This window comes from Parus major, chromosome 3 (assembly GCF_001522545.3).
Source record: "Parus major isolate Abel chromosome 3, Parus_major1.1, whole genome shotgun sequence".
Lineage (NCBI taxonomy): Eukaryota > Metazoa > Chordata > Aves > Passeriformes > Paridae > Parus > Parus major.
In genome coordinates, this window is record NC_031770.1 from 102,118,404 (window position 1) to 102,145,780 (window position 27,377).

A 27,377-nucleotide genomic window follows, 5' to 3' on the forward strand; every position below is an offset into this window, starting at 1 on the left:
GCTATTCTGTAAAAAAATGCAGAAAATGCTGAATGTTGTTCTCTGAGTAGTCTCAATAGCTTTTGTAGCTGTGTAACATCAAACAACAAAAAATACCCCAAAACAAAAAAAAAAAGAAATGCAGCTGAACTCTAAAAAGTGATTTTTTTTTGAAGAGTTGCCAAAAATTTCAAGGCCCTGGAGAAAAAAAGAACAGGAGAGGAAAAAAAGGTTAATTTGAGTGACTGAAAAATCTGGTTCTTCTTTCTCCCTCTTATCCCCAATAAATGCTTGCAATATCTAAACAAGTTTAAGTGCTCTAGTCCCAGGGAAATGTGGGAGGGGATGGAGGGCAGGGAGACCCAACGAAACACAGGTCTATAACGCTGTAGAAAAGTTACTGTATTATATCCCAAAATTCTTTTTCTACTTAATTCCTATATATTGGAAAGACTTGTGTCTCTTTAGTTTATTATAATAATTATAATAAAATAAATATATAAATTAATTTAAAATACATTTTAAATTAATAATGTATAATTCATATTTAGAGACTTACTCTATACCTGGAAATTCAAGAGTGTGTAAGAACCAGTAAACTGGAATTAAGATTATAGGTTTATAAAGACACAGCTTGCTGGGTTTTGTAAGCTCATGTCCAAAGACACTCAAACTCTTTAGGAAAGGAATGAAAGAACTATTTTCCTGCCAATATAATATACTACATATAAATTTTTCACTTTTCTAATTATTAAAGTGTAAGTTCTAATAGCTTCTCATGTTCAGCTACTGTGGTTTCACTGGAAAATAAATTAAACACATTTTATTGTATCTATTAATTACACACATTTAAGAAATAAAATGTAGCTAGAAAGAAAACAATATTTTTAACTTAATGACAATTTTAAGTGTGTAGAGACACTAAAACATTACCACAAGTATCAGTTCAAACAGTTTATTAAAATATTATTTTATAGTTATACAAAATATATTTCAACTTTTCCAGAAGAAAAATCAGAACAACAGATAAAAAAATTCTATAATTGGTAGCTAAAAATATTAACAGAACATTCAAAATTTTCTCCTCATCCAAACTGTGCTTATTCTTGTTCTGTGCACACACAGTAATCCTTTAAAAAATAATTAATAATAATAATACAGAAATATCTTCCTGAGAGTATCTAACAAATTGTAATCTTTTTCAGAATCAGGAAGCAATAGTTTTACATACATTATTCCACATTTATCTTCAATATTATACCATATTCATACAGAGATACTTATTGATCTTCATCTCTGTCATTCCTATTTTGAAAATTCAGTGTTCTTTGGTCTCTTGGAGGGTCTGGCATGCGTAGGATTCGAATATGGGGACTCGTAGGCAGAGAACTAAAAATAAAGGATGCATCATTTAAACAATGTTTCTTCTCCATGAATTTTAGTATTTCCATTTGATTCTTTACATTACATATTTTCCTTTAAATAACACCAACTTTTTTCTTTGGCAGTTTTAAAAAACAGTAACATTGTGTGAAGTTCAGGCTTCACTGAACTGATCCTGGACCCAATATCAATAAAAGCTTGAGGTAAAGACAAGCACTCATTTCAATCGTGAATTCTAACAGACTGCCTTAACTAGAAAAAAGGTTCCTTTACAAAAACCTCCAAATGAACAAATGATGGAATACAAGTCAGGATTTGCCTTACAGATCCTGAAGCAGCACACACTGCACACACATGTAATCAGTCACAACATACTAAGAATGAGCAAAGTTATTAAATATAAATTTACAAAGGCATCTCCATTGATTATCCTAAATGGATTTTTCCTGAATTTTCCTCCGTATTTTTGTTAAATTTAATGTTTGCTTAACATGAATCATGGAACAATATAACAAATTCAAACTGAACTTGAATTATTCATTTTTTCAACAGTAACCATATAAAAAATCCCTGTGTGTTTATTAGTTTCAGAAAATCTCCACAAAAACATTTCCACTGGAACAGCAACAGATACCACTACCCTAATTTTTTGTGTACTTTAGTGAGGGAAGACAATTAGGAATAAGTCAACCTTTTGAAGATTGCTTTGATTACCCTCTCAGGCTTTACAGGTTACACTGGACTGAGCTGGCTGCACAAGGTTAGAGACATGATATGTCCCCTTAAACTGGGAATGGCTCTAACAGGATCTTATATAAAGGTTTTGAAAGAATTTTCAATCACTAGATCAAAAATTTAAAGCATGGTGTAAGCTATGAGTCTCTGGATCAGCTACAGTAAAACCCAGAAAATAAAACTGATAGAAATGACAAACCCTTTGAAAGTGGTGTAGCATTAACAGAAAAGATCCCAAGTATTGCTGGTTTTGAGAGGGGAGAGGGACATACAAAGCTATGCTAAGGAGAGCCTGTTTGACAAAATAAAACATTTCTAAAATTTGTTTTATTCCAGATGAACTGATTCAAGTCCCACTGAATTACCATTGTATAAGGAAGAGTAAAAAAACCTATTAAAAAAACCCTTTAAATTCACAGAACCATCAGCAATGAACTGCTTAATTGTTCATGTTCTCCTGCTACAAACAGCAAAATTTCTTTCTCCTCATATTCAAGTTTTTCAAGTTACACTCCTTGCAAGAGAACTCCCTTGCAATTCTTGTATCCTGAAAAAAAACCACAACAGTATTACCTCATGGTCAGGGGGGTGAACAAAATGAACTGTCGATGTCGCTGAAAGTCAGCTCTCTCCAGAATCATATCGATGGCAATTCTTCTGTTAAGCATATCCTAAAGACAAAAGATCTGTCAGGTAGTGGTACTGACATAATAAATACATTAGAAAACATGATTCTAGAAAACCTACCAGAATTAAATGCTATACAGTCAAGGCTGGCTAAAGAAAATATCTAAATAAGACTAACAAAAACTAAGAAAAACTGGAGAAACATTAGGGTAAAAATCTAAAAGCTACAAATTATAGCCTGGGAAATTCTTAGACTGTTTTTTTTTAGCATATATGGGCAATGGAAAGCTTCTATCAGAAAAAAACCACACTCATCTATTTAGAGTGTTTTTCTATCATTGATGAACATACAGTACTTCTTTCTTTACTGGTATGCTGAGATGAACTGTACTTTAGCAGAATAATTCTTCCTGTAAAATCCTGCCTGAAAAAACACCATGAAACCTGTGATATTATGGAATTTGATTTTATTAAGATTATTATTGTTAGTATCATTATTCTGAATGCAACCTTACACATTGGGCTTGCTGAAAAGGATGTGCAATAGGAAGCTGTTATTAGCAGGGACTAACAAAGCTCTGCTGCTGTGCACTGCTCCTCATGAAAGCAGAGATCTCCCACAAAAATACACCGTGGAGTCCTCATGTGGTGGGGCCCCGTGATTACACCTACAGCAAGTGTGGACAGTAAGGCTGCACTTACTGGCATTGCAGAGGAAAGACAAGTTGTGTGGAATAATTTATGGAATAGATAGCATGCCAGTTCTTTGCAAGGCCTACAGTTCTGAGTACCATCCTTTCCCAGAAAGATGGATAAACTTCTGCACAACTAACTTTTAAAAAGAGAATCAAAGATTTGAAAGTTGGCTGAAAAACTACCTTAGATGCATACTGTCCTTTCTGAAATTCCTTAATATAAACTACATTATCTTTGTTTCCTCTAGGTGATTCCTAGTAAATAAATGATTTATGAGGACGGGACACTGAGGCAAAATTAAATGAGCCAGTATCAAATCTTTGTCTCACAGAAGTAAATATTTTCTCAAACTCACACCACCCTGCATATTAATAAGCAGGAAATAAATCTTAAAAAAAGAAATTTCAAAATGGGTTAGTGGCTTGTCCAGGGAAGCGGTACAAAAAAATATGATTTATCAGTTTTAGCTACAATCAATATTTATTGTTCATTATTCTGCATTTAAACATCTTGGAAACATGCTCCTAGCTGAAGTATGAGTTTCTATAAAATAAGTAGCAACAGTGAACCCAACTGCTACATTTGCTCTGCAAAACCCCAATAGTGATCTCAAAATTGGCAGAAATCAAAGCAAAGCCCAGAATGACCCAGCAATATGCAGACTCAACCTCCGACAAACACAGTAACAGCTGAATTATTACTTTTGTGCTGAACAAAGGTTTGAGCACATAAATTTACAGAAAGGCTCACATTTCTGGATACCAACATCAGAAACAAAATAAGCTTCAAAAGTCACCAAACAAATTCAACAGAATTCAATAGAATGACTAGGCTGGAAGAGACCTCCAAAATCATTGAGTCCAACCCATGTCCCTACACCACAACTAGACTATGGCACCAAGTGAAAAAGATCATTAACAAATTTCGTTTAGGGGGATTTTGATTTTGGTTTGGGGGCTTTTTATAATTTAAAGTTATCTATAGTGGTTTTAAATCTAACCAAATACAAGTAACAACCCAACTATTTCACTAATTTATACAAATCAGAATAGCAGACATAGTTTAAGTTAAAACTATACCATGTAGACATCAAATTCATCCATGCATCTGAAAGGAGATTCAGAAATGTTCCACAGAGAAAGAATGAAACAAACTGTGGAGAAGGAACGTTCACCTCCTGATAAAGATCTCAGATCACTACAGGCAGCTTTTTCTTCCTCTCGAGGCTGAACCTTGAAATAAAAATATTGGAGCAATTTTTAAATCTGATGTAAAGACATACTAACAATCATAATTTTAACAGCAAACACATTATACATGAACAGACAGACATTACTTGAAAACATTTTCAGCATTTCACTGCAACTGCTATTCTGGAATGGGACGGCTCCTAAACATTTAGTAGCACATTTCTAGGATCACTGCAACTTTCTCTATCACAATCATACACACTGAATTGATTGAACAACTCTGCCAGAGTTTTGTTACTCAAATCTCTATTTTTAATAGCTGTTAAAGAGTGTTTAATAAATGCCATGTTGACATAGCAGTAAAAACCCATGGTTACCAGGTACAAGAGAAAAGCAGGGAATTGATTTACAGAATAATTTTAAATGAGGAAGGGATTCTTTACATGGAATACACGAAACATTGTGAACAGCCGTTTGGTTACATTGATTATGATGACATCTTGTGGCACTCCTTCTGTAAGATGGAACTTCAGCATTTTCTTGCCCTGCTAATTTCTTGCCCTGCCTTTAACAAGTTAAGCAGGCAAATAAGGATTATTTTGAAGTGGAATCTTTTTCTGCAGGGAATTGTTTTCTTTTTGCAACTTACATTCCTTGACTAAATACAGATCTCTTTTGTGAGATACTGGAGACATCAGCTATTACAAAAATATATTCTGATAAAGTCAATAATGATATTTTATGGACTGAGTTTAGTTCTTCAGATACATGTGCTTCACCTGTCTAATTAGGACTGTGACATGTATTTATGTTGCCACTGCAAATTTTCCCCCTTGATCCCTAAAACTGAAGTCTCCCACAGAAACAAAAGAAAATAAATCCATGATAAAACTTTTTGGGATGTATGTTAAAAGGTACAGAAAAAAAACCCCACCAACTTATTGAAGCTTTCCTAAATTAAGTTGTTCAAATAACAACTAGAGCCATTATACAGTCACACAAATAACTGCTGAACTTCCTATCAATGAGCCAGGAATGAGTTATTTTGAAAGACTGGATGACCAATCCACATTTATTCCTTCTAATCTAGCAACATGCCCATTTAAAATGGCAATGTTTTCTGTCCTTGCTTGTTTTCAACAACATCCAACTGTTACCAAATGGGATGAAAGAAACTTATCTAACACAAATTTGATCTGACTAAGCAGACAACTCTTCACACAGGCTTTTGGAAACTCCTCCAACAACTCCTGCTCAACAGACAAAATCTAGCCATTTCTACATCCTTTTTCTGCTGAATCATTGCTATGTAAGTTCTTTTACAAACTATGCATAATATGCCCACTCTTAAATTTAACCTTTGCAATGACTGGTTTTGTTAGTTATATAACTTCATCAATATTCTTATCCTAAAATAATCATTGGTCATCTCTGCTGAGGTCTACTGACTGGAATCATTGATATTCAAACCAAGCTGGGAAGGGCAGGAGGGTTTCCAAGCCCCATAACTGGTGTGCATGACAGTCTCCAGAGTTTCTCAACCATAGCACAGAGATCCAGTGACTTCTTGGTGAGGTTCCTATGGCTGTATATTTCAAGCACAACACTCCTAACATTTCTATACCTTATATTCCATAATTTTCTACTTGTAATCATAATTAACTCTTTTATATGATTAAATTGATAACTTGATCAGAATATTTATAACACTACAACTTAGCGTATCACATTTTGGAGAGGGAAAAACAACTTATTCTATCATTTGCAATGCATTTCTAGCACCCAAGACTAAAACAAATAATAACTCATTATGTATTATGGTAATTGAAATAATATAAAGTAACTTACTGTTATGGAAAGTGTCTCATTCTTGTGATCAAAAACTATATGTCCAGAGCAACCTCGAAGACGTAATAATTGCTCAAAGTGGAGTTTGCATTGCATAGAAAGGCTCCTTCAATCAAGCAAACAAACATGAGGGGAGCAAGTTTTTAAATACATGAAAAAGTGACAACAGATTTTCATTGACAGTTCCACATTGTTAAGTATTAAGCCCTCCTTCAATAACAACATTCTCCCAAAATCACCTGCACTCTCAAGTGGGCGACATTACACATAGTGGACACAATTCTTTTGAAGGAAGGCAACAACAAAATCTTCATGGGTAGTTATAGGATACTAAGGTACTGATGCAAGAAAGAAGGCATGTACACAGTAATGAAGAAGAGGCTGTCAAATTACAGAATCTGAATCAAGGTCTTCAAAATTTTTCAGTACAGAGCAGAGAAGTGTTTGGCCCACATCAGCACCACTGATTATAATCAATAAAAATGAGTGACAGCCCAGATTATTTCAAGTTCTAGTACGTTGCTGACATTTTACTGACCAAAACCATCACTCAAACAGAGCTTCCTTGGATGAAGTCAGCACAGCTGAGGTCTTTGGGATGAAGAGAAATACAGGCTTCACTATCTCACTGCTTTTCCAGCTGTCAGTACGGGCTGCCTCTAAACTCTCAGGCATGATAAAATTGAAACTGGGAGCAAGCTTAGGTTAAAAAGATTGTTGTGAACACTGCCTTAATCTCACCTTAGGAATTGCCGATACACTTTGAGCCTTTCTGTCATTACTTCATCCAGCACAGCAATAAATCTCCTTAAATTCTTTACTTTATTGCTTGCATCCTCATATCTTTCCTTTGCATAATGAAATTGCCTGTTTTAATTAACAGAAAGGTTAGGAGTAGTATGCATTACATTAAAAATGAGCTATTGTTGTAAATGCTGAAAATCATTTTGATAATCAAAATATTCAAATTAAAACTTTGTTGTGAGGATTTAGGTGGAAGCTAAAAGCACCTGATAAGTCAAGTAAGACCCTGTTCGCAAATAAAATGTGGACAAAAATTAAATCTTAATTCTACTTTTAATTCTTTTGAAAACAATCTTTCACCAAGGAGAATGAATGACTGTTTTTCCCATGCTCAAAAATATCTGAGGGGAGTGCTTCCTTGAAATACACTGAAGTCAAAACCTCAAGGAGCTGCCAAGCTTGTACATTAGTTACTCAAACTACAATTACGCTTAATACACAAAAAAGAATTATGCTTAATACAACAAAACAACAGCAGGTTAAATTTGTGCAGTCACAACTGGGATACTTCAAAACACTAACGGTATCTGATTATCGGTAATACCATAAGATGCTGCTTAAAATCACTGCAAGGTATTTCAGGACTCTTAAATCTGGTCAGTACTGGGAGGATCAGCACAACTCATTTCTACACCTTCATACATAGCTTAAGTAATAAAAACACACAAAGACATAGTGAGTCAGTAAGAAAACTCTTCTGTCCCCTCTCTTTTCTATCCTACCTAAACTGTTTTAGACAGTAAAGATGACTTACTGGATTATTTCTTCTCTGTTTCCACGGTGACTGCTTTCTGAATTTATCTTCTCTCTCAAGCGATTCATTTCTGCATCAAGACTTTTAACAGTTCTGCTGACCTTGATGCGGTCTGAGAAGATTTGCCTCGCTTTTGCCATTTTTTCCTAAAGGAATGTTTGAAACTCAAATAATTGTCATATTTTTCAAAAATCTGTTTAGTCTTCACAACAAGTATTTTATGCTACAGAAAAACATGAACTCCAAGCAAGAACAAGATTTTTGTGCTCTTTATGTTTCCATTACAGCAAACCCAGTTAACAATTTTATTGACAACATTTACACATGAGTAGTTACTTCTCAGTGCCAAGAACTGTATCCAAGATTTTTAATACAATCACAGTTATTTAGCTAATGCAGATAAATAAGGAACCAAAATCACCATATTTAAATAGGGCAGTTTTCCAAAAGTCTTTGTGGATGTGATTTCAGAGCTAGTTAATAATGCTTGATTAGGTAAGTCTTCAAAAGATCAGATATGGGGCCTGTACAAGGAAAAACCTACCATCCAAGAAACCAAAACAATATTATTCAATTCAAGTTAGCCACAGATTTTAAGTAATTTTAATCTTCTAATTGCAAAAGACAGAAGAAATGGCTGAACCCTGATTTATCTATCAAGACAGAAATGGTGTCCCATCAGAAAAAATGAGGCCTCAATTCACTTACACAAAATTATTTTACACAGTCAGCATAGGACATAGCTGAGAGAATACTCAGTGTAGCTGAGTATATTAATAAGGTCTGTACATTATACAAGTGGAATGATTTATTACTAAATATTAGAAGAATCATGACCATCTGACTTCAATAGCTAAAAAAAAAAGCCCCCACACACGTACCTCTAATTCCTTTCCTTTGGAAACTAGTAAATCTTTGTGCTTATTTACGCAAGCCACATGTTCTCTCTGCTTGTCTTCATAGTGCTGCAAATGGCGTTTACTGTTCTCCACTTCTGACTCAGCCTGGTTTAATTCAGCCTGTTTGGAACAAATAACGATGTGAGCTGTTTGGGGTAGATTCCTGAGAATTTCTCTAGTGTTTACTGACTTTTCACAGGCTGTTCTAACTTATTTTGCTTTCAGTAACAGTGCTTCTAGAGTCTGGGAGCTTTAACAGCAGCTTACAAGAAAGTCTATGCTTAATTCTGATAAGGAATAAATACATGCAATGATTTTAGGAATTATATCTTGACGTAATGTTTTCATCTTTAAAAAAAGCTATGCTTTCTTCTAAAGCTCAAAAAACTGTATTTATTTTTTATGCTACATTCTATCTGGAACTTCTGATAACTGTGTGACATCAGCCAGAACTGTATTTCTGTGTGAAAATTCAGTGTCCTGCTATACCTGTAATAAAATCATAGAATCATAGAATAGTTAAGATTAGAATAAACCTTTAAGAACATTAAGTACAACTATCAACCCAAACCCACCACCATATACACCACTAACCACATCCTCCAGTACAATGTAGCCATAATTTTTTGAACACTTCCATGGATGGTGATTCCACTTGCCTGGGAAGTTTGTTCCAATGGTTTACAACCCTTTCCATGAAAATTTCTCTCCCCATATCTAAACTGAACTTCCCCTGGTGCAATTTGAAGCCATTTCCCCTCCTGCTGTCACTTGTTACCCGGGAGAAGAGACTGAGCCACACCTCACTTACAACCTCCTTTCAGGTGGTTGTAGGGAGTGGTGAGGTCCCCTTTGAGCCTCCTTTCTCCAGACTAAACAGCCCCAGCTCCCTCAGCTGCTCCTCACAGAACTTGAGCTCCAGACCCTTCAGCAGCAACCTCTATACTATATGGTACTGTTGAAGTGATACATCTTTCCAGAGAAGCAAAGAGGTAAAAAGAATGATATAAACTAGGACATCATTTCCTTCCTCATTCCTGTCAACTAGATGGCTTAACAAACAAAAATAAAAAGCAAACAAACCAAACCAAAAAAAGACAAGAAACAACTCAAAAACCCCACAGCAACAAACAAGAAAACCAACTATCACCAACAATAAGATGCTCCTACTTTTTTCCAATCCTATCTTTAAATAACAACTTGCTATCTGCCAACAGTTCATTAAAAAATTGTAGAGCACTTAACAACACATCTGACTTAAAACCTTTTCAGTGAATAGGTTCAGTAGGAATTTCAGTGCTTCTCTTAATTGTGTTCAGTACTCTAAATAACATGCAATAATGCTTCCATATTCTGAATAAATCTCTTTCCATAGAGTGGTTCCTTTAAAATAGATCATATCCCTAGAATTTCCATATTAGATACACTAGAACTAATACATTTATCTGTTGCTTTGCCGACCTGTTTCCTTAGTCTTTTTGTTTGCTCTTTTAATTTGGGCAGACTACACAGCAATTTACAGTTTAAGTGAGACATACAAGAGATTCCCATAGTGATCTTTTAAGTTTTCTTCAGTTCATCCTTTGACAAGTTTATAGTATAGATGGTCCTGAACTCTTATACCTGTTTTCTATTTTTAAACCATGAGTTCTTCTTGCCAATCTGAGACCGTCTTCAATTTGCCAATATCAAATTTTGCATATCACCGTTCTGTTATTTATCTTAAATCTTGCTATTCTTTGCCATTTCCAGGTGCCTTTTGTAGTCTTGAATAAGTAAAACTATATACTGGTTCCTTCTTTGATTATGTAATTTCATAAAAAGCAACCACTTCATATCGAACTTCAAATGTTATTTTGAGAAATGAACAGTTCTGCTTAGCCAAGGTTTCTTAGGAACAAATAAGCAAAAACAAAAAATGTGATGCACAAGAAAGGAAAGTAAAGGAAATTGGTTTTCCTTCCTTTTCACTCCATGACTAAAGATATCCAGAAACAAACTCTTTAAACATAAAACACTACAGTGACTACATGTAACAATCAACGTCACCTTCAGAATATCACCAAGCTTATTTTCCAACACGCTCTTAGATGGAATGTTCCATCTCCACTTTCTAGATAGATCTCAAGTACATCAGGCAACTGCAAGTTCTTTTTGCCTGCCTCTCATCTTAACCTCATTCACCATGACATGCAAATGGAACAAATCAAAACTACAATAGAAAATTATTGTTACCTTAATTGGGGCAGCAATTTCTTCTACTTGATGAATTTTTTCTTTCACTTCTTCTAATTTTTTTTCAGCTGCTTGGAGAATATTTTTCCGTTCTTCCATTTCTCTGCTTTGTAGCTGCATGTCTTGTTTTACACTCTCCATCCTACTCTTATTTTCTTCAGCTTCTTCTTGCTGTCAAAATGTATTAAAGTTAAGAATAATAAAAGGAGACACATTTGTAAACTACTGTACCAGATTTTTATTTTACTCTCAATATTAAAGTACAGTATTACATGAAGTATTAACTCCAGTAAGAGTAGGAGCAGCTCAATGTAAAAGGAAGAGACTGACAGATCTTGTAGGAGACCACTAAATCAAACTGCCAAATAAAAGTGTAACTTCCTATTTATTGACTGAAAATTAAGAGGATTTTATTTGGGAGTCGTGATGAAAAGACTGAGAAGAACAAGGTAATTTCAACTTCCCTCTGGTTCTGTGGTCAATATACATCCAATATACAGTGCAATGCAGGAAGAGAAAGTGGATTGTTGTTATCTCCTACAAACTAACACTGTTCCTAATGAATTATTATCATAAATACTTTTTCATTCAAAAAGACAAATATTGCAAAACCCGAGGAGGAAAAATAAATCAAATCACTCAATTTACAGAAATATTTAAATTATGGCAAGTGTTATGTTCCTCACTACCCAACTTTGCTTATTTCAAAACACTGCCAACATTAAAAGACATTATTCATGTGTTGATTAGACATAATTGGATAATCTATTCTTACTAATATATGGATGTCCGCTGACTGGTGCTCTTCCACGTTTTCAAGATCTGCTATCTCTGCTTTTGCTGTTCGTACTTTTACCTGAGAAGATAAAGAAAATACATGCTCTGGAGTTCAACTAAAGAGAAAAGTTCACATTTGTTCATTTAAGTCATCACAGGAAAGAAGATCCTTGCATTTTTTAGTTTCATTAGTGACTAACAAGAGACACAACTCTTCACACCCACCTGTGGAATTAATTTCCATGAGATATAACTTGCTCTGAAACTCATGCACTTTAATTCATTAAAAGTTACCATATTTCCATTCAGTGTGACAATTGAATAAAATACTTTTTTTTTTTTCTCCAAGTATTTATCTTCAGTATTTCAGACCACATGCCTGGGTTTTTGCTGCTTCTTACTTATAATTTACTGAATATAACCTTACATAGTATCTATTAGTTTGCACTGCCTATCTGGAGCACCATTGGCCACCACAAATACATATCCTACCTAGAAGTACCAGAGACCACAGAAAGGAGTCTAACAGCTGTAAAATGGTTTATAAATAAATTAAAATGAAGAAAACTTAAAGAAGAAATATTCAGCATATCAAGATGGGCTAAGAACATACCAGAAGAACATGAAGATAAACAAGATGCTAGGAATGTACAAGGCTCAACAGAAATAAAGGAGGGACAAGCATTGTATGATGGAAGTGTCTTTGTAACAACTTACTACTAGTGTCAAAAAGAGCAATAGAAATTTGCAAGATTTAACACAAGGGTGGGGAAAGACACCAAACAGAAACAAGAGCACGTGCTAGGATTCATGTGGCCTCTATCATGCTGTCCTCATAAGAGCATACAACAGAAATAAAAACCATGAAAGCAAACAACAAAAGTAAGAAGAAAAATTAAAAACTATCAGGGACTCCAAAGAGATTGCAGAAGTCAAAATGAAATAGGGGAAGACTAAGGAGTTTCTAAAAACCAACACGGTACCTATTTTTACCTGTAGCTGTTTTTGGTGTCTCCGATGACCATGGAGATGATCTTCATTCTGCCTAATCTCATTTTCAATGGAATGCAAGCGTTGCTGAGACGTTGTCAACTGTGCCCTTTTATTTTCAATTTCTTTATCCAAATGACTTTATAAACAAAGTGATATTGAGATGTTAGATACTATTTGAGACACACACATACAGAAATACACAAATAAAAGTTACTTGCATGACAAGACAAAGGGTAAAAATGCGCTCCTTTTTAACTAGCCTACATCACTCCCCATAGCAAAATTGGTAACAGAATGCCTGTAACACTTTGAAAGTTAAGATAATCTTTGAGAGAAATTCATTACCTACTGATACGAACAAACTACAGTTAACTGACACATTTAAAACTTTTGAGTTTGTAGAAATAAATTTTAACATTCAATTCAGTTTATACCATCAGCTATGAATACTAAAATTACTTAATATGATTCCAATAAAATCTGAGCCTCAAAATTAAAGTATTCTATTGTCACAAGTTTCCTTGGTGACAGTTGAAGTTTGCAATCTTTGAAGTACATTTCACTTTTTCAACTACCATTTTGAAAGCAATGAGAGAAAAAAACCCTAAAAATGTAAGAGGTGAGGGAATTCTCAGAGATATCTACCATGAATGAAGTCAAAGGCCTGAGGAAACACAGATGCAAAGTTTGAAACCAGTAGGAGGATGTGCACTAACTTTGGTTTGAATAGTCAGGTCTCCCTTGCAGTAAGCTATAACACCACTGTTCAAATATTGTATTTTTAAAGAAACAACTTTTGACTCCATACTCTTTTTGACCAAGCATAAAAAAGAAGATAGCTAGATTTCCTGGAGTATTGAGCACTGAAAATCCCTACTTGGTGGGCAAGACCTACATGCAACAAGCTAAAGATAACTAGATACAACACAAGTTTGTCCCTATCACAGAAAGACATTGATTTTCTAGAATTCTCAAAAAAGGAAGTGTAAATCTCAGAAAGAAAATGGAGACACTAGAGAGTAGTGTACATGCCAACAGACAAATATGCAATTCCACTATTCATGCCAACGAGTGCACTTTTTACAAACACGTTACAAGATGCTAACCTGATTTCTGCTTCAAGATCTTGACTTAGGAACTTGGGTCTGACAAAATTGGAAGAGTAATACCGTCGTTCAAACACCTGATCACCTTCAGCAGTGAAAGCTTCTTTACAGTTTTTTGGGGGCCGATTGCACTGCATTACTTCACGAGCCCTACGGTTATTCTGAAAAATAAAATGGCATTATAATACCAGCAGAAAATCAACCATAAATAAAGATAAGAATTTAAAAGTTGTCTAGATATTTTCACCCAGAAATATTTTCAATTCTCAATGAAAAGAAATATAGTAATTAAAGAATGTGAAAATTATCTGTAACGTCAATAATCTACTTTTCTTAGTTGAGTAAGACATTTATGTTCTCAAGAACCCACTAAGTTTAATTGGCCATTTATTTGTGAATTCTGCAGTCTAATCAGTCCCTTATAATTCGCCTTGGGGAAAAAAAAAATCATTAACCAGAAGGTCACTATGCACAGATATACTCAAATGTTAAAAGTAGAATAAACAGAGGAAACAAGCTTCCAAAGCAAGGTATGAAGGACATCAAACAACATTGAATTGAAATTCGGGGAGACATGTTAGTAAAAAAACCCAACACTGGCAGTGCCAGACTAAGTGGTCACATGTGCCTTTGTCCAAGGCAACCATGTTATCCATTCTGATGTATCCTATTTTACACAGAAAACTTCTTTCAGATTCAGCTGAAACTGTTCAGGTAGGGTTCAAAGATAATGATGTTAAGAAAATCCCTGGTTAGTTCAGGCAGAGGGGGAAGAACAATTCCAACATTCCTGCCATAAGAAAAGCCTACAAGGTTCACATGTTATGTATCCCACTCAGTGACAGCCAAGCTTCATAAACAGTCAGTTTTGCTTCAGACAGAGCATGAACTGCCTCTTTCCAGTAAGAATGTCAGAGGATAAACTGGGACAACAGATTTTGGAGGAAAATAAAATTCACAAAAAGTAAGGATCATTAGCTCTGCTTACTTAGAGAATACCACGCCTTTGTAAAAACATAACACACCTTATTTTCAACTTTGAACATTTTACCTGTAATCTAATCTGTGAGCTCATATCTTCAGTACTAACAGAAAATCAAAAATCAATTAAGATCAGAAATCAGATAGTGCCAGAAAATTTAGTTACCAGCTCTAGATACAACTGGTAGGGCGGGCTGCAAATTTTGGTAACTCCTGGACTACCCAAAACCAGCACATCCTGAACCCACAAATTAACAGAGAGACATGAGATAAAGCCAGCAGTCAGGCCCTATTACACACACATGGACCATTCAGACTGGGAAACTACAGCACTTAGAGGCCCAGAAAGGTAGTGGCAAACAACCCAGAAACTAACAGGAAAGGTCCTGAAACACATGGGGCAGAGAGGGGAGCAAAACTTCCTCTACCTCTTTTATCCATTAGAGACACTACCAGTGAAGGTGTCATAAATGCTCCACATGTTTCTTTAAAGATCAAAAGGCAGCATAAAGCCTTACTTTAATCAGCAGGACTGTTTCTATACCCCTCATATCGATCAAGCAATTGGCAACCACTGGATTATCTATTTCCAATGCTGTCAGAACTGACGGGAATTCTGGATGGTGAACAGATCTCTGAAAAAAAAAAAAAATAGCATTCATAAAACTCATGTGAGATTCTTAAAAAAAAAATTACCAATAGTTCTTTTCAATCATCAAGGCTAAACAACAAAATTCAAAACATACTTACCTCTGACTAGTATCATAAATTTTATTCTGAAATTTATTTACAATTATTTGAGGTCTATGTCCACGTGCATAATATTTTGACATCAGTAACTGAAGAGTTCTTTCATCGCTATGATTATCACAGCAAAACGCCTGAAGTAGGCTTTTTAAACAGGATTCGATAGCCAAGATCAGTTCAGGATCTTTTGGATGAATCAAAGCACCTAAATAAAAATAAGAAGCAAGGCTTAAGATGCTGTGTTCCATGACAAAACATTCAGTAGGGCATTTTTACCACTCAAGGATCTTGTGTTGTTGTATTGCAGGTTTTTTTAAGAGTCTAAAATAAACCTTTCTTACAGGCAGAATAAAAAATTAAGAGGTTGACTAAAAGTTGAAAGACTCTACAACAGACCTGAGAACACTAATATATAATTTCTCTGCCTAGAGACACCTACACATAGTTGGAGGCCTGTGTTTTCTTCCATTAGGGTACCAATTTTATGGCAGCTTAGCAGAAATGCATCAAGGCAAAGATAGCTTATCAACAATTTAATGCTTTAACAATGAAGGCAGTGGAACTGTACTGCAAATTAAACCAACATGAAGATTTCCATTATATCATCTGTCTTCGACAGCACACATTTGTACATTCTTACCCTGCAGTAAATGCCATGTACTTTACATCCAGAATATGCTGAAACCTTTCCTCCCATTCACAAACTGAAAGTATCAGCCATTATCAGTGCTGAACAGAAGACAGATAAAAGCAGGCCTCCCAAGAAAATCTCAGTTGGGTCTGTCTGACTTGTTCCATGCAAAACATCTCAAATTTGACAAACCCTCGAGTCAGTCACTGGACATTTTGAACAAAATCTGTCCAAGATCTGGACAGTGCTATCTACTGAGGAAGAAGCACTCAAAGCACAGTTCTCTGATGCTTTGAGTGTGTTGGGGATTTGGAGGGATGCACTGGAAGTTTACCACTGTACAACACCTCAACAAAAACAGCTGGAAAATGAGGAAGGCCAGTAGCTGTTAGTGAGTGCCTGACAGAAGCAAAAGGTAACCTACCAGGATAAAACCTTTAGTACAGGAAGTACAGAAGAAAAAAGCTCTTTAAAGAACAAAGTTTCCCTGAAAGACCACTATTACCCATTAGCAGCCATACAAAAATATCCTATGAGAAAATATGTTTTAGGAATTATTCTTACCTAAAGGTCCAAGAGGTTTCTTTCTAAAGCGTCCTTGTTTATGGGCTACTTCAAGTGCTTCAAGAAATGCTGGTACATGTGGTCCAAATCTTTTCAAAGTGTTTGTTTTACTATCTTTCAGGTCTCTCAACTGTTTCTGCTGGGCATCCAGTGCTTGTTGCACTTCACTTCTTTCTCTCCTAAGATAACAGATTTTTTTCAGTAGTTATAGAGCTTAAAGTGCACTAAAATAATTATAAAGCCTTGTTTTTCAATTACTAATAGCACTGTGTATCAAGAAGTCAGTAGTTCAATGTAAAGCTATGTACACACATGCAATTATTTTATGGCTTCAAGAAACATGAGGAAAAAAAAGCAAGAGAGAAAATTACTACGTTGCAACAGTTCTACAAGACTTACTTCTAACAAATTATAATAAATTTATTTTATTTCTAATTATATGCTTCAATTTCACTGTCTTCAAAGATCTTCAACAAAACACACAGTAAGCATTTTTTACAATAATTGATAAGAGGCATTTAAACTAATACACCAAGTGCAATAAGGGACAATTCTCAAATCCTTTAATGACATTGCCATAATCCCCTCTAGTAACCATTGCTCAAGTTCATGTTTCCAAATTAAAGCCAGAGTGCTTTGGGTTTTTCTGTTTTGGGTATGGGCTAAAAATAATATTTGAACCACTTTGCCTCAAAGACTCTGTGAGTCTGCCTTAAGTATAGAAGTAGTAATTACTCCTAAGTGTATCTATTCTCTTGTAATGTGAAAAAAACCTGGAGCCTAACACCTCATGGATCACAGGTACCTAAGAAGGGATACATAAAAAAGGGATTTTCTCTAACTTGAAACAGAGGCAAACAATTACATTCAAAAAGCATAACTTACCTGAGTCTAGAATGTTCTTCCCTACACTTAGATATAGCCTGCTGAAACTGATCCACCTGCTGATCAATCATTATTTCTTCATCATGGTATGCCTTTAACTGTTCCCTTAGGTATGCAATTCTCCTTTGTCTTTCCAATTTCTCAGGCTCTGAAACCTGATTGGCACTAGAAAAGAACATACATCCATATTTTAAAACTATACTGATGCTTTACAAGTGACATGAATTACTTGTAGCATACAGAAGATTTACTCATCAGTTACACTTAAGATTCTGCTAACTTGCAGGATCTACATGGCAATAATGCCAATTTTAAATATTTTTTTTTAAATTTCTAATAACATGTAACTCCCCCTAGCTACATTCCTATTGCATTTAGTTTAAGACATATTTGTTTTGCATTATCGTGGAAGTGAGAGTATCTATTATCACCGAAAACAAAACAAAACAACCTCAAAACCAACAAACAAACAAACCCCACAAACAAGCAAACAAACAAACAAGAAGCCACTTTTGCTACCCAACTGCCTCTTCTTTTGACATTCTAGTCAAAATCTCAGTATGTAAAGAAGCAGGATCAGAAAAATCCAGGTATTTAAGTGGACCCTCCTAAAGACTAAATAAATATTTTCTATTACTGCAGATTTTCTCATTAATCAGAAAAGCTTTCTTCTTTACCACCTAGATCTTAATAAACATACAACATAATCACTGTATCTGTATTTACCAGCTTTTCAGTTCTTCAATTCGTTTACATAGCTGTGTACTGTCTTTTTCCAGACGTTTTAACTCTGTTTTGGAACGATTACAAATGATCTATCAAGGAAACAGGATACAGTAGTTTAAGAACTAGAAATAATTTCTGAAGGAACTACAGTTTTGAGTAAATACTGAACTGCACCAAACCAGACAAACATAACTTGATTTTCAAAAATTACATTTATGTATTGATTTTGATCTAAGCTTAACACCGTTTAGTAACTATGTAAAGACACAAATGCCAGGGCCCCCAAACAGACACTACCTGCCAGTCAGGCAGGAAATTGCACCTTCTCTGAACTCCACTAAGGACTCAAGAAGCAAAAACACAGGTGCAGAATTACAGATGGGTAAAGCATGGACAAGTTTAAAGCTTTAAACTGACTTTGAACTTTGAAAGAATTTTTTTTGCCTACCTCAGTTTCATTGACTGCTTTTCTTTTTGCCTGCACTTCAGCCTTCAAAGAAATATACTGAGGATGAAGGGCTTGTGCTTCTTCACTTACTGTTATCAATTTGTCTTGTATTGCTTTGTACTTTTTTTCTGCTTCATTCACTTTTGCCTTTGGTGAAAAAACAACAAAACAAGTAGTAATGGAACGAAATTTTCTTCAAAAAACCTCTTAATGTAACAGGACAAATATCTCTCAAAAGGATCCATCTGACACCTCTCAATTGCCTGAGTTTTGTTGGGTTTAAAAAAACAAAGCAAGTCATTGCCACTATGGATATGCTATGATGAAAACTCATAAATGTTCATTCTTGGGAAATGAACAGACTACCAAATCTGTCATACAAACAGCTTTTTTTCTATCTCAAATTTTACTCAAACACAGGACTCTTAATACAGTAAGGTCAAGTACCATGATATCAAAAGAAATCAGTGTCTAGACAATGTTCCTTCATCACTACATAGACATGAAAGCAAAAATGCCTCAATTGTGAAACTAATACTTTTTAAAAGAAAGAAAATAAATAAAAACATTTTTTAAAAATGAAATTACATGCTAACAAAGAAGGTTTAGAGGAGTATTTATAGACTAAAATGTTTTGGGGCTATTCAGCCTGGAGAAGTGGAGGTTGCATGAAGACCTCATAGCACCCTTTCAGTATCTGAAGTGGGGCCTACAAATAAGCTGGAGAGGGGCTCTTCATTATCTGTGTTGATACAACAGGGAAAAATTGGTTTGAACTGCAAGAGGGGAAATTTAGGTTAGACATATGGAATGAATTCTTTACTGTGGAGATAACGAGGCACTGGCACAGGCTGCCCAGAGAAGCTGTGGATGCCCCATCCCTGGAAGTGCTCAGTGCCAGGTGGGATGGGGCTTTGAGCAGTGTGACCCAGTGGAAGATGTCTCTGCCCATGGCAGGGAGGGTGGAACTGGATGATCTTTAAGGTCTCTTCCCACCCAAACTATTCTATGATTCTGGATTCAAAATAATGATGCCCATTTATCTGCACAAAATGTGTTTCATATGCAAATGATAATGACAATTGAATGAAATGACAATGAAATTAAATGACAAAATTATTCTTTCTTGCCACGTACAAAAGTCATAAGAACCATCCCAAAGTTTCCATAGGTCCACTGAAATCACTGATCATTTCTAAAGGTAGTGATACTCAAGAAAACCTTCACGACCGATTTCTGATTTGGGGGTGACTACAGGTAGAGTGATATATGGTTTAGACCACATTTGTACCTGGCAGTCTTCTACCTTCTGAAGGAACTCTGTATTTCCTTCTTCAGCTCTGATGCCTTCTTTGAGCAGCTCTATTTCTTTTTCCATCTCACTCACCTAAAGAGAAGTCTATATTAGCATATCCACAGCAGACTGGGAATGAAGCACATTTCACATAAACAAACATATTTTATCAAGACATTTACCACTGCCCACGCCATTTGATGTTTCAAATCTTTGAGACGACTTTGCATGTCATTCACAAATGCAATGCTTTTGAAAATTTCCTTCTTTTCCAAATAAAGCTTCTTAAGTTCTTCAAGACGCTTAAAAAAGAAAACAGGGATTCAATCATGACTGCAAAAAGCTGTGATATAATATAAAATTTTGGAAAGATTTAGGTTTTTTGAAATTTAATGTCACTGAAAACTAATAAATCCAAAACTATGCAGTTTAACTCCTGTACTTCCTTCACTACTTATATCTGTCCTAATAATTAATTTAACTTTTACATACCTCTTCCCCTTGTTCTATCTGAACACGGGTATTTTTTTTAGTTTTCCCAATAAATGAATAATCTTCTTTCATTTGTTCCAGCTGAGTTGCCTTCATAAAAAACTAAAAAGGAATAAAAAGATGCAGACGTGAGATCAGCACCTTGTCTAAATGGACCTTCAATAACTACGACAGACAGACCATTCATCCCAGCATCCCTGCATGCTGAATGATATCCAAAGTGAAAAAACTGGTCAGGTTGTGGTAGTACAACTTCCACCCCCTGCTTGGGCCACAATGTGATATTTGAATTGTTTGTTAGGCTCCAGACTTGATGAAGAGCAGCTGGTTCAGTTCCTCTTGAGTTTATCAGAAACACTCTATACTCCCAGGAACTTTTACTGTCTGACAAGCTTCTTTTTCTAATGAAGAGCCTTTGAAACTTGTTTTTCTTGCCTAACAACCTAAACAGAACAACATTTTTGTTACTGAATTTTCAAAGAAAGTTACTGACCTGAATTGTGGTCAGGACGAAAAATTACTGTGACTAAAGCCCAGCCTCCTGGTGGTCCTCTTGGGACCTATAAACAATGGTCCCCAATGAGACCCACTGAGCTCTCCTGGACTGCAGTGGGCTGTGACAGCATCTCCCTCTGAGTGAGACACCACTGTGAGCCACAGAACTCTCAAGTTTACTTGGAGGACTGCTGCCAGAAACTGCCAGAGCCTGGGGTGATACCCCCACTCCTCAGGGATCAACCCTTCACCCAACAAGAAGACCCAAAGGCATTTGACATGAGTACTTTTCTGAGCTCCAGGGGAATTCTTCACAGGTATACAACCTGTACATACCCTTTAAGTCTGTTTATACACAAGTATGCATATTGCATAGCAACTGTATTATGAATGTTTCTTAAGATTCTTAAGTACTTAGATTAGTATGAAAATTAGGTCTATGAGTGAGTTACCACTGTGCAACTGTAAATTCAGTAAGAATCTTCTGTTAAACTGTTTAAATCAGGCTACTAATTAAGTACTAATTAAGTACCGTTAAGTTAAAGCACTGTCAAAACCTTTAGGCCTAAACTGCTGTCAAGACTAGACATAATTTTGGTAAGGGGGTCCTTTCTGAATCTTGTGACTTAATGGGAAGGTCTCCCTTACTCCTTTTTATCCATACCTTTTTACCATTCCAACCTCCATGTAGACCATTTTAGGTTGATTTTGGTTTTGGATTAATTGATTTTAGGTTTTAGTCCAATTTTCCTCTTGTGCATCTATATAAGTAGGAAAGTGAACTTTTGCAAAAAGCTTAGCCACACTTTAATATTAAACCTGCTTTTGCTGATACTTGTGCCAGTACTTTGAGCAACTTAAAACACTCATTTCCAACAGAGAATACTCTGAATAAGAAATTAACTCAGCAGTACCCTAAAATTTAAATGTATCCATCTCTTTAGAGAGAAGAATCTTCAAAAATGTTTGTGCATGTGGATGATTGGTGCAATCAGCTCTGGTTGGAATGGAATTAAATTTCTTTACAGCAACTGTTATGGTAGACATGTTATCAAAACAATACTGACTACACATTCATATTTTAACTGCAGCACTGGGGTCTCCTGTTTCTCCCTCTGCCCTCCCAGTGAATAAATACACTGGCAAGGTGCACAAGACCTCGGGAGAGATACAACCAGGCAGATGATTCAAGCAGCAGGAGATATGCCACCTCAGAAACCATCATTGTGATGATTTAGCCACAGCCACTCACTCAGCCACCCACAGCCACCCACTCACTTTCCCTTGGGGTGTGATCAGGAAAAGAATCAGAAAAGTAAAAGCAAGAAAGCACAGGGGCTGAGATAAAATTGTTTAATAAAGCAAAAGCTGCATACAGAAGCCAAGCAAAACAAGGAATTCATCACTTCCCAGGGCAGTCAGGTGTTCAGCCACTCCCAGGAAAGCAGGGCTCCATCATGCCTAACAGTGACTTGGGAGGACAAATGCATCATTCAAAACAGCCCCCAATTCCCTCATCTTCCCCCAGCTCTATATGCTGAGCATGATGCCATATGGTCTGGGATATCCCTTTTGTCAGCTGGGGTCACTGGCTCTGGATGTGACCCCTCCCAACTCCCTGAGCACCCCCAGCCTCCTTGCTGGTGGGATGGGAAAAGAAAAAAAAGCCTTGACTCTGTGTAAGCCCTGCTCAGCTGTTACAAAAACAGTAGTAATGAAAACATCTCCACATTATCAATACTATTTTCAGCACAAATCCAGTGTAGCCCTATACAAGCTGCCATGAAGAAAATTAACTCTAACCCAGCCCAAACCAGCAGATAAGGGAGGGTTTAGGCGGATTAGCCATCTTTTGCTTGGGCACTGGTTGGGCCTCAGTCTTACCAATAGGAGGTGGTAAGTGCCTTTGCAACTTTTATTTTGTTTCACTTTCTTTCTCCTTCTAGCTTTCCCTTCAGTTATTATACAATTTTTATCTCATCCCTCTAATTTATTTTTCTTTTTACTTTTACTCTTCATTTCCCATTACCCAATCCCAAGCTTGGGGAAGCACAGAAGGAAAGTGAGGGAGTGGTTGTGTGGTATTTAGCTACTTACCTGAGTTAGCCCAAAACAGGTTACTAAAATTAAGGAATTTGATTTTTTTTCCCAAATGCTATAAAAATTTTCAATTAGGATTTTAATGTCTTATGACTATGTTAAATTACTCTTCTTACCTTGTACTTGTCACCTTCATTTTTAGTCTGTAAAAACTGTTTGCTCATCTCTTGGGTTAAAACAGACACAGGATTATCTACCTGCAAAAATAAATCATTTTCATTTTATTTTAATTACAAGTTACCATGTAACTGCAAATGCAAGAAAGTGAGCACCTTGTTCCAATCTTGCAACTGAGTAATAAGCTAAGGTTCAGAAATCAAGCTCTCTAATCCTTTCAAGTCTTTAAAAAAACCAAAACATAACAAACAAAACCAATAGCAAATAGAAAATTTTAAAATCCAACTATATCAAGGACAAAATAAAAACATAGCAAGAATAACTAAGGAACTGCTTCCAAGGGGACACATGACTTCTATAAAAACAGTTACCTGTAAGTTCCACTTATTTAACAATATCAGGAGTAGAAATGCTTTTTGTATCAAAGCACTGCAATAAATGCAATGAATTGGCTCACATATTCTTATAGATGTCACCACAAAATAAAAGCAATACATACTAACTGAAATTTCTATTATTTGAAATTCTAAGTATGTTGAATATTTTGAACTTCATATGCACTACCTGATCTTTTATTAATCACTTAGGCAGTAAAATCACATTCAAATTTCTGAAACATCAAGAAGTGAAATAATCAGCAGAAAAAAACCCCAAAACTCTAGAAATGAAAGAAACCTACATATGTCAATATTTTTACCAACAGGATACATGTCTCAACAGGATACATGACTCACAGGTCACAGGTAACAGCAAATACTTCTCTGTCTAGGACAGAATCTTATTCTGCATTGCATGAGGTATATATTTAAATTTTTCTTTTGCTGATGAATTTGATCTTTAAATAATATAGAAGAGGTGAAACTCTCTCCTTTAAGGAATGGTACATTTGTTTTTAACTGAAAAATTATAGTATCACATGCCAATGTCTTCTTAAATTGCACAGCATTTAAACGCTACAACAATTACCTGTATATTAAAGTGATCCAGTATTCCTATGAGTTCCTCTTTCTTTGAAGAAATTATGCTCCCTAGTGGTAAAAAACAAAAGGAAAAATATCAGTAAGTACAATGCCTCAGTCTTTTGTTCTTGTAGAAAATGTAAAAAATGAGATCAGTCTTTTTGTAAAACAAACTTAGTCCTAAATGAGAAACATTGGTTAGGAATTATTTTATTATTTTTTCAATATATTTCCATTTGCACAGAAAGACTTCTAATTGAAATCCTTCTTTACTTCATAAACCCTCTGTGAAAGAATTTAGATAAATCAGCAAATTCAATAAAACCTCAAAAAAAGACTAAAAATTATTTCAGCCTCATCACACAAGCAGTTTTTTGTAAAAATACATAATGTAACATATTACTAAATAATACATATCAATAAATACATAATGCTTTTGACAAACTAAAATATTCTTAGCTTGGGATAAAAACAAAAAAAAATGGACATTGTCATCACCCTTGAATGATTTTATGAAAAGAGAAACATCATCCTTTACTAACATCAAGGCATTCAAAGCCATGAACAAGTTTAGAAACAAGACTGAGAACAAAGCAAACTACCACCAACCAGATTTGCTTCTCAGTTTGCAAGTTCTGCTTCCATCCTGATTAATGTGCTGATTCACAGTAATAGAGGTACCATACAGTTCTGGCTTAAATGCATCTCTTCCCTGGTTTCGCAAAGTTATGGAAATATCTGCAGAACTAAAAGAAATAATAACAATGGAAAAGACACTGAAATTAATCTCAAATCTAAAAGCAACAACAAAAAATAAAAATATTTTAATTTTCCATACAAATTGTCATGTATCCTACAGGTCACAGCTGCAAGTCAGTCATTGTACCAATCAGAAGAACATGTATTTATTTGGTTTGAACCATAACAGCATTAGACACATTGCTTGTTTAAAAGCCAGCAGGAATAATAAACCCAACTGAAGCTGCCACCTTTCCTCCACACCCTTCCCATAGTGGAGGAAACAATAGGAGACATTATAAGATGGAATCACAATTTACTGCAAAATCTCAAAACCACAACAGTATTAATAAGAGTGTACAAAACATAGTGTTTTATCCACAGAAAGGTATTCACCACCAAAGAAAAATGCTTCCCCAAGACAGTGCCTGGCATGGTTTGCCAGGCAAAAGCAAAATTACAACTGGCCTTGTGCTGGGCCATGTAGCTAGTGCATGAGTAAACAAAGGCACTACGCCAGGGATGCTCATGGCTTAACTTTCCCCTTGTCCAGCCCAGAAACAGAAAAACAGGGACAAGAGAAAACCTGGTGGGACCTGACAGGGCTCTGAAACAGGTCAGGGGACCCTTTTCCTGGGCATGACTGTGCACAAGTGGAACTGGAGTGCTCAGCAGCTCTGGCAGCGGTGGTGCTGCACTGCTGCTGCAGTGGTGGCTCCTGTGGCTGCTGCCATCATGGCAGCTCTGGCAGCGGTGGTGCTGCACTGCTGCTGCACTGGTGGCTCTGGTGGCTATTCTGTCACTGCAACTCTGGCTGGGGTTCCACACAGGTTGCCTCGACTCCGTTCCGTGCTGCTGCTGTTCCCTCTGATGCCTGAAGTTTTAGCTTTCATATTTTCTGGATTCTGTACTGCCTTGGTATATGTCTGAACTTCATATAAAGTGTTAGTAAGTTCTCTTCACAGTTTAGTTAGACAAAGCAATCCTTTTCCAGCCCAACAACCAAGGACATCGTTGCAGCTTCAGGCCGGAAAAGTATGAACAACGGTGAATTGAGGATGTCTGGGAGGATGGGATTTCATAACCTGAAGCTGTAATTGCACAATTATCCCCAATATGTAAATGGACCAAAACTTATACAAGTGTGAAAACGCATGACTCAGGGTCCATCTTGGGTGTAGCCACAGTCGAGCTCTTGTACTGCCCAAGGTGTATCCTTTGAATGCCTTCTAAATAAATACCTACTTCATTCCTTTAACACTGTCTAGCCTCTGCTCTAGGCAGCCTCTTTAAGGTATCACCTCCCTTTTCTTTTTCTCTGAATGGCATCTTGGGCTTGCTGGCACTGTCTTTCTGCACCAAACCAGAAAAGCCATGGCTCGGAGGAAAGGGAAAGGGGCTGTGTCTTGGGGTGATTTTATGATGGCGCTCTATTCCCAATTGTCTCCTTTATGCTCAAAAATGGCTGCTGTGGCTTTCAGGTGAATTCAGAGGACAGGCAGAAGCCTTTGTGTTCAAACACAAACAGGCTGGGCGCTGTGGAAAGCAGTGGTGACTTAGTTGTTTAGCTAACTCGATTTTTGTAGCTTAAGCATGAAGCTTTTTCCCTCCAGCCACCTTTGCCCTGGACAGCAGCATCAACCCTTCCGTAGGTTTGGTTTCTTGTTGAACTGTTTCAGCTTGGTTTTGGCCTGAGATCAGATAATCACCGAGACCAGCAGCAGGGGTCACTCTAGCGAGCGTGAAACCTTGGGCAAAGATGAACCAACTAGAGAAGGGACACCAAAATCCACCAGCTTCATCTGCTGTGAGGAGGGGACCAACGCCACAGGTTCAACAGGTTCCCATCTGTTTTGCCCAAGCTGCTGCTTGAACTTTTTCCTCTTCCCTGAGACAAAGGACAGCTGCTACTTTGCCTCCCCTTTTTCACGCTGCCAGCCTGTTTATTTCTTTTCCTGGCATTTTGAGGTGTTTTGTTCTGCTGTGGGTAGCAGAGGGAGTGTGTGGGGGGGGGGGGCGGGGGGTAAGGTTCTCAAAGTTCAATATCTAGCATTTATTCAATTTTTTTGTGTCGTGTGGGCACTTCATTAGTTAATAAACAGCATTTTTTCACTTTTACCCACTGGTATTCATTTTCTCATTTGCAAAAGGGATTATTAAAGCCATTCTCTTTA

The 27,377-nt window shown here is 36.2% G+C and overlaps 1 protein-coding gene across 4 annotated transcripts in view; it reads right to left on the reverse strand.

Moving 5' to 3' along the window:
• Positions 1-125: 125 nt before the first annotated feature.
• Positions 126-27,377, reverse strand: part of SMC6 (structural maintenance of chromosomes 6) — a 38,951-nt gene continuing 11,699 nt past the window's right edge. For 3 of the 4 annotated variants that reach the window (XM_015622058.1, XM_015622060.3, XM_015622057.2), the window contains exons 6-28: positions 25,075-25,211; positions 24,473-24,534; positions 23,506-23,586; positions 20,795-20,896; positions 20,485-20,604; positions 20,300-20,395; positions 19,009-19,155; positions 18,561-18,649; positions 17,835-17,999; positions 16,950-17,128; positions 15,758-15,959; positions 15,526-15,640; positions 14,027-14,187; positions 12,921-13,056; positions 11,926-12,006; positions 11,151-11,321; positions 8,898-9,035; positions 8,017-8,162; positions 7,200-7,325; positions 6,459-6,564; positions 4,500-4,652; positions 2,671-2,768; positions 921-1,368 (exon numbers count right to left, since the gene is read on the reverse strand). In XM_015622058.1, the coding sequence (XP_015477544.1) occupies positions 1,260-1,368; positions 2,671-2,768; positions 4,500-4,652; positions 6,459-6,564; positions 7,200-7,325; positions 8,017-8,162; positions 8,898-9,035; positions 11,151-11,321; positions 11,926-12,006; positions 12,921-13,056; positions 14,027-14,187; positions 15,526-15,640; positions 15,758-15,959; positions 16,950-17,128; positions 17,835-17,999; positions 18,561-18,649; positions 19,009-19,155; positions 20,300-20,395; positions 20,485-20,604; positions 20,795-20,896; positions 23,506-23,586; positions 24,473-24,534; positions 25,075-25,211 (2,920 nt within the window). In that variant the 3' untranslated portion in view covers positions 921-1,259. Of the gene's footprint in view, positions 178-920; positions 1,369-2,670; positions 2,769-4,499; positions 4,653-6,458; positions 6,565-7,199; positions 7,326-8,016; positions 8,163-8,897; positions 9,036-11,150; positions 11,322-11,925; positions 12,007-12,920; positions 13,057-14,026; positions 14,188-15,525; positions 15,641-15,757; positions 15,960-16,949; positions 17,129-17,834; positions 18,000-18,560; positions 18,650-19,008; positions 19,156-20,299; positions 20,396-20,484; positions 20,605-20,794; positions 20,897-23,505; positions 23,587-24,472; positions 24,535-25,074; positions 25,212-27,377 lie in introns of those variants that run through there. The other variant, XM_015622059.2, reaches the window with a different exon arrangement.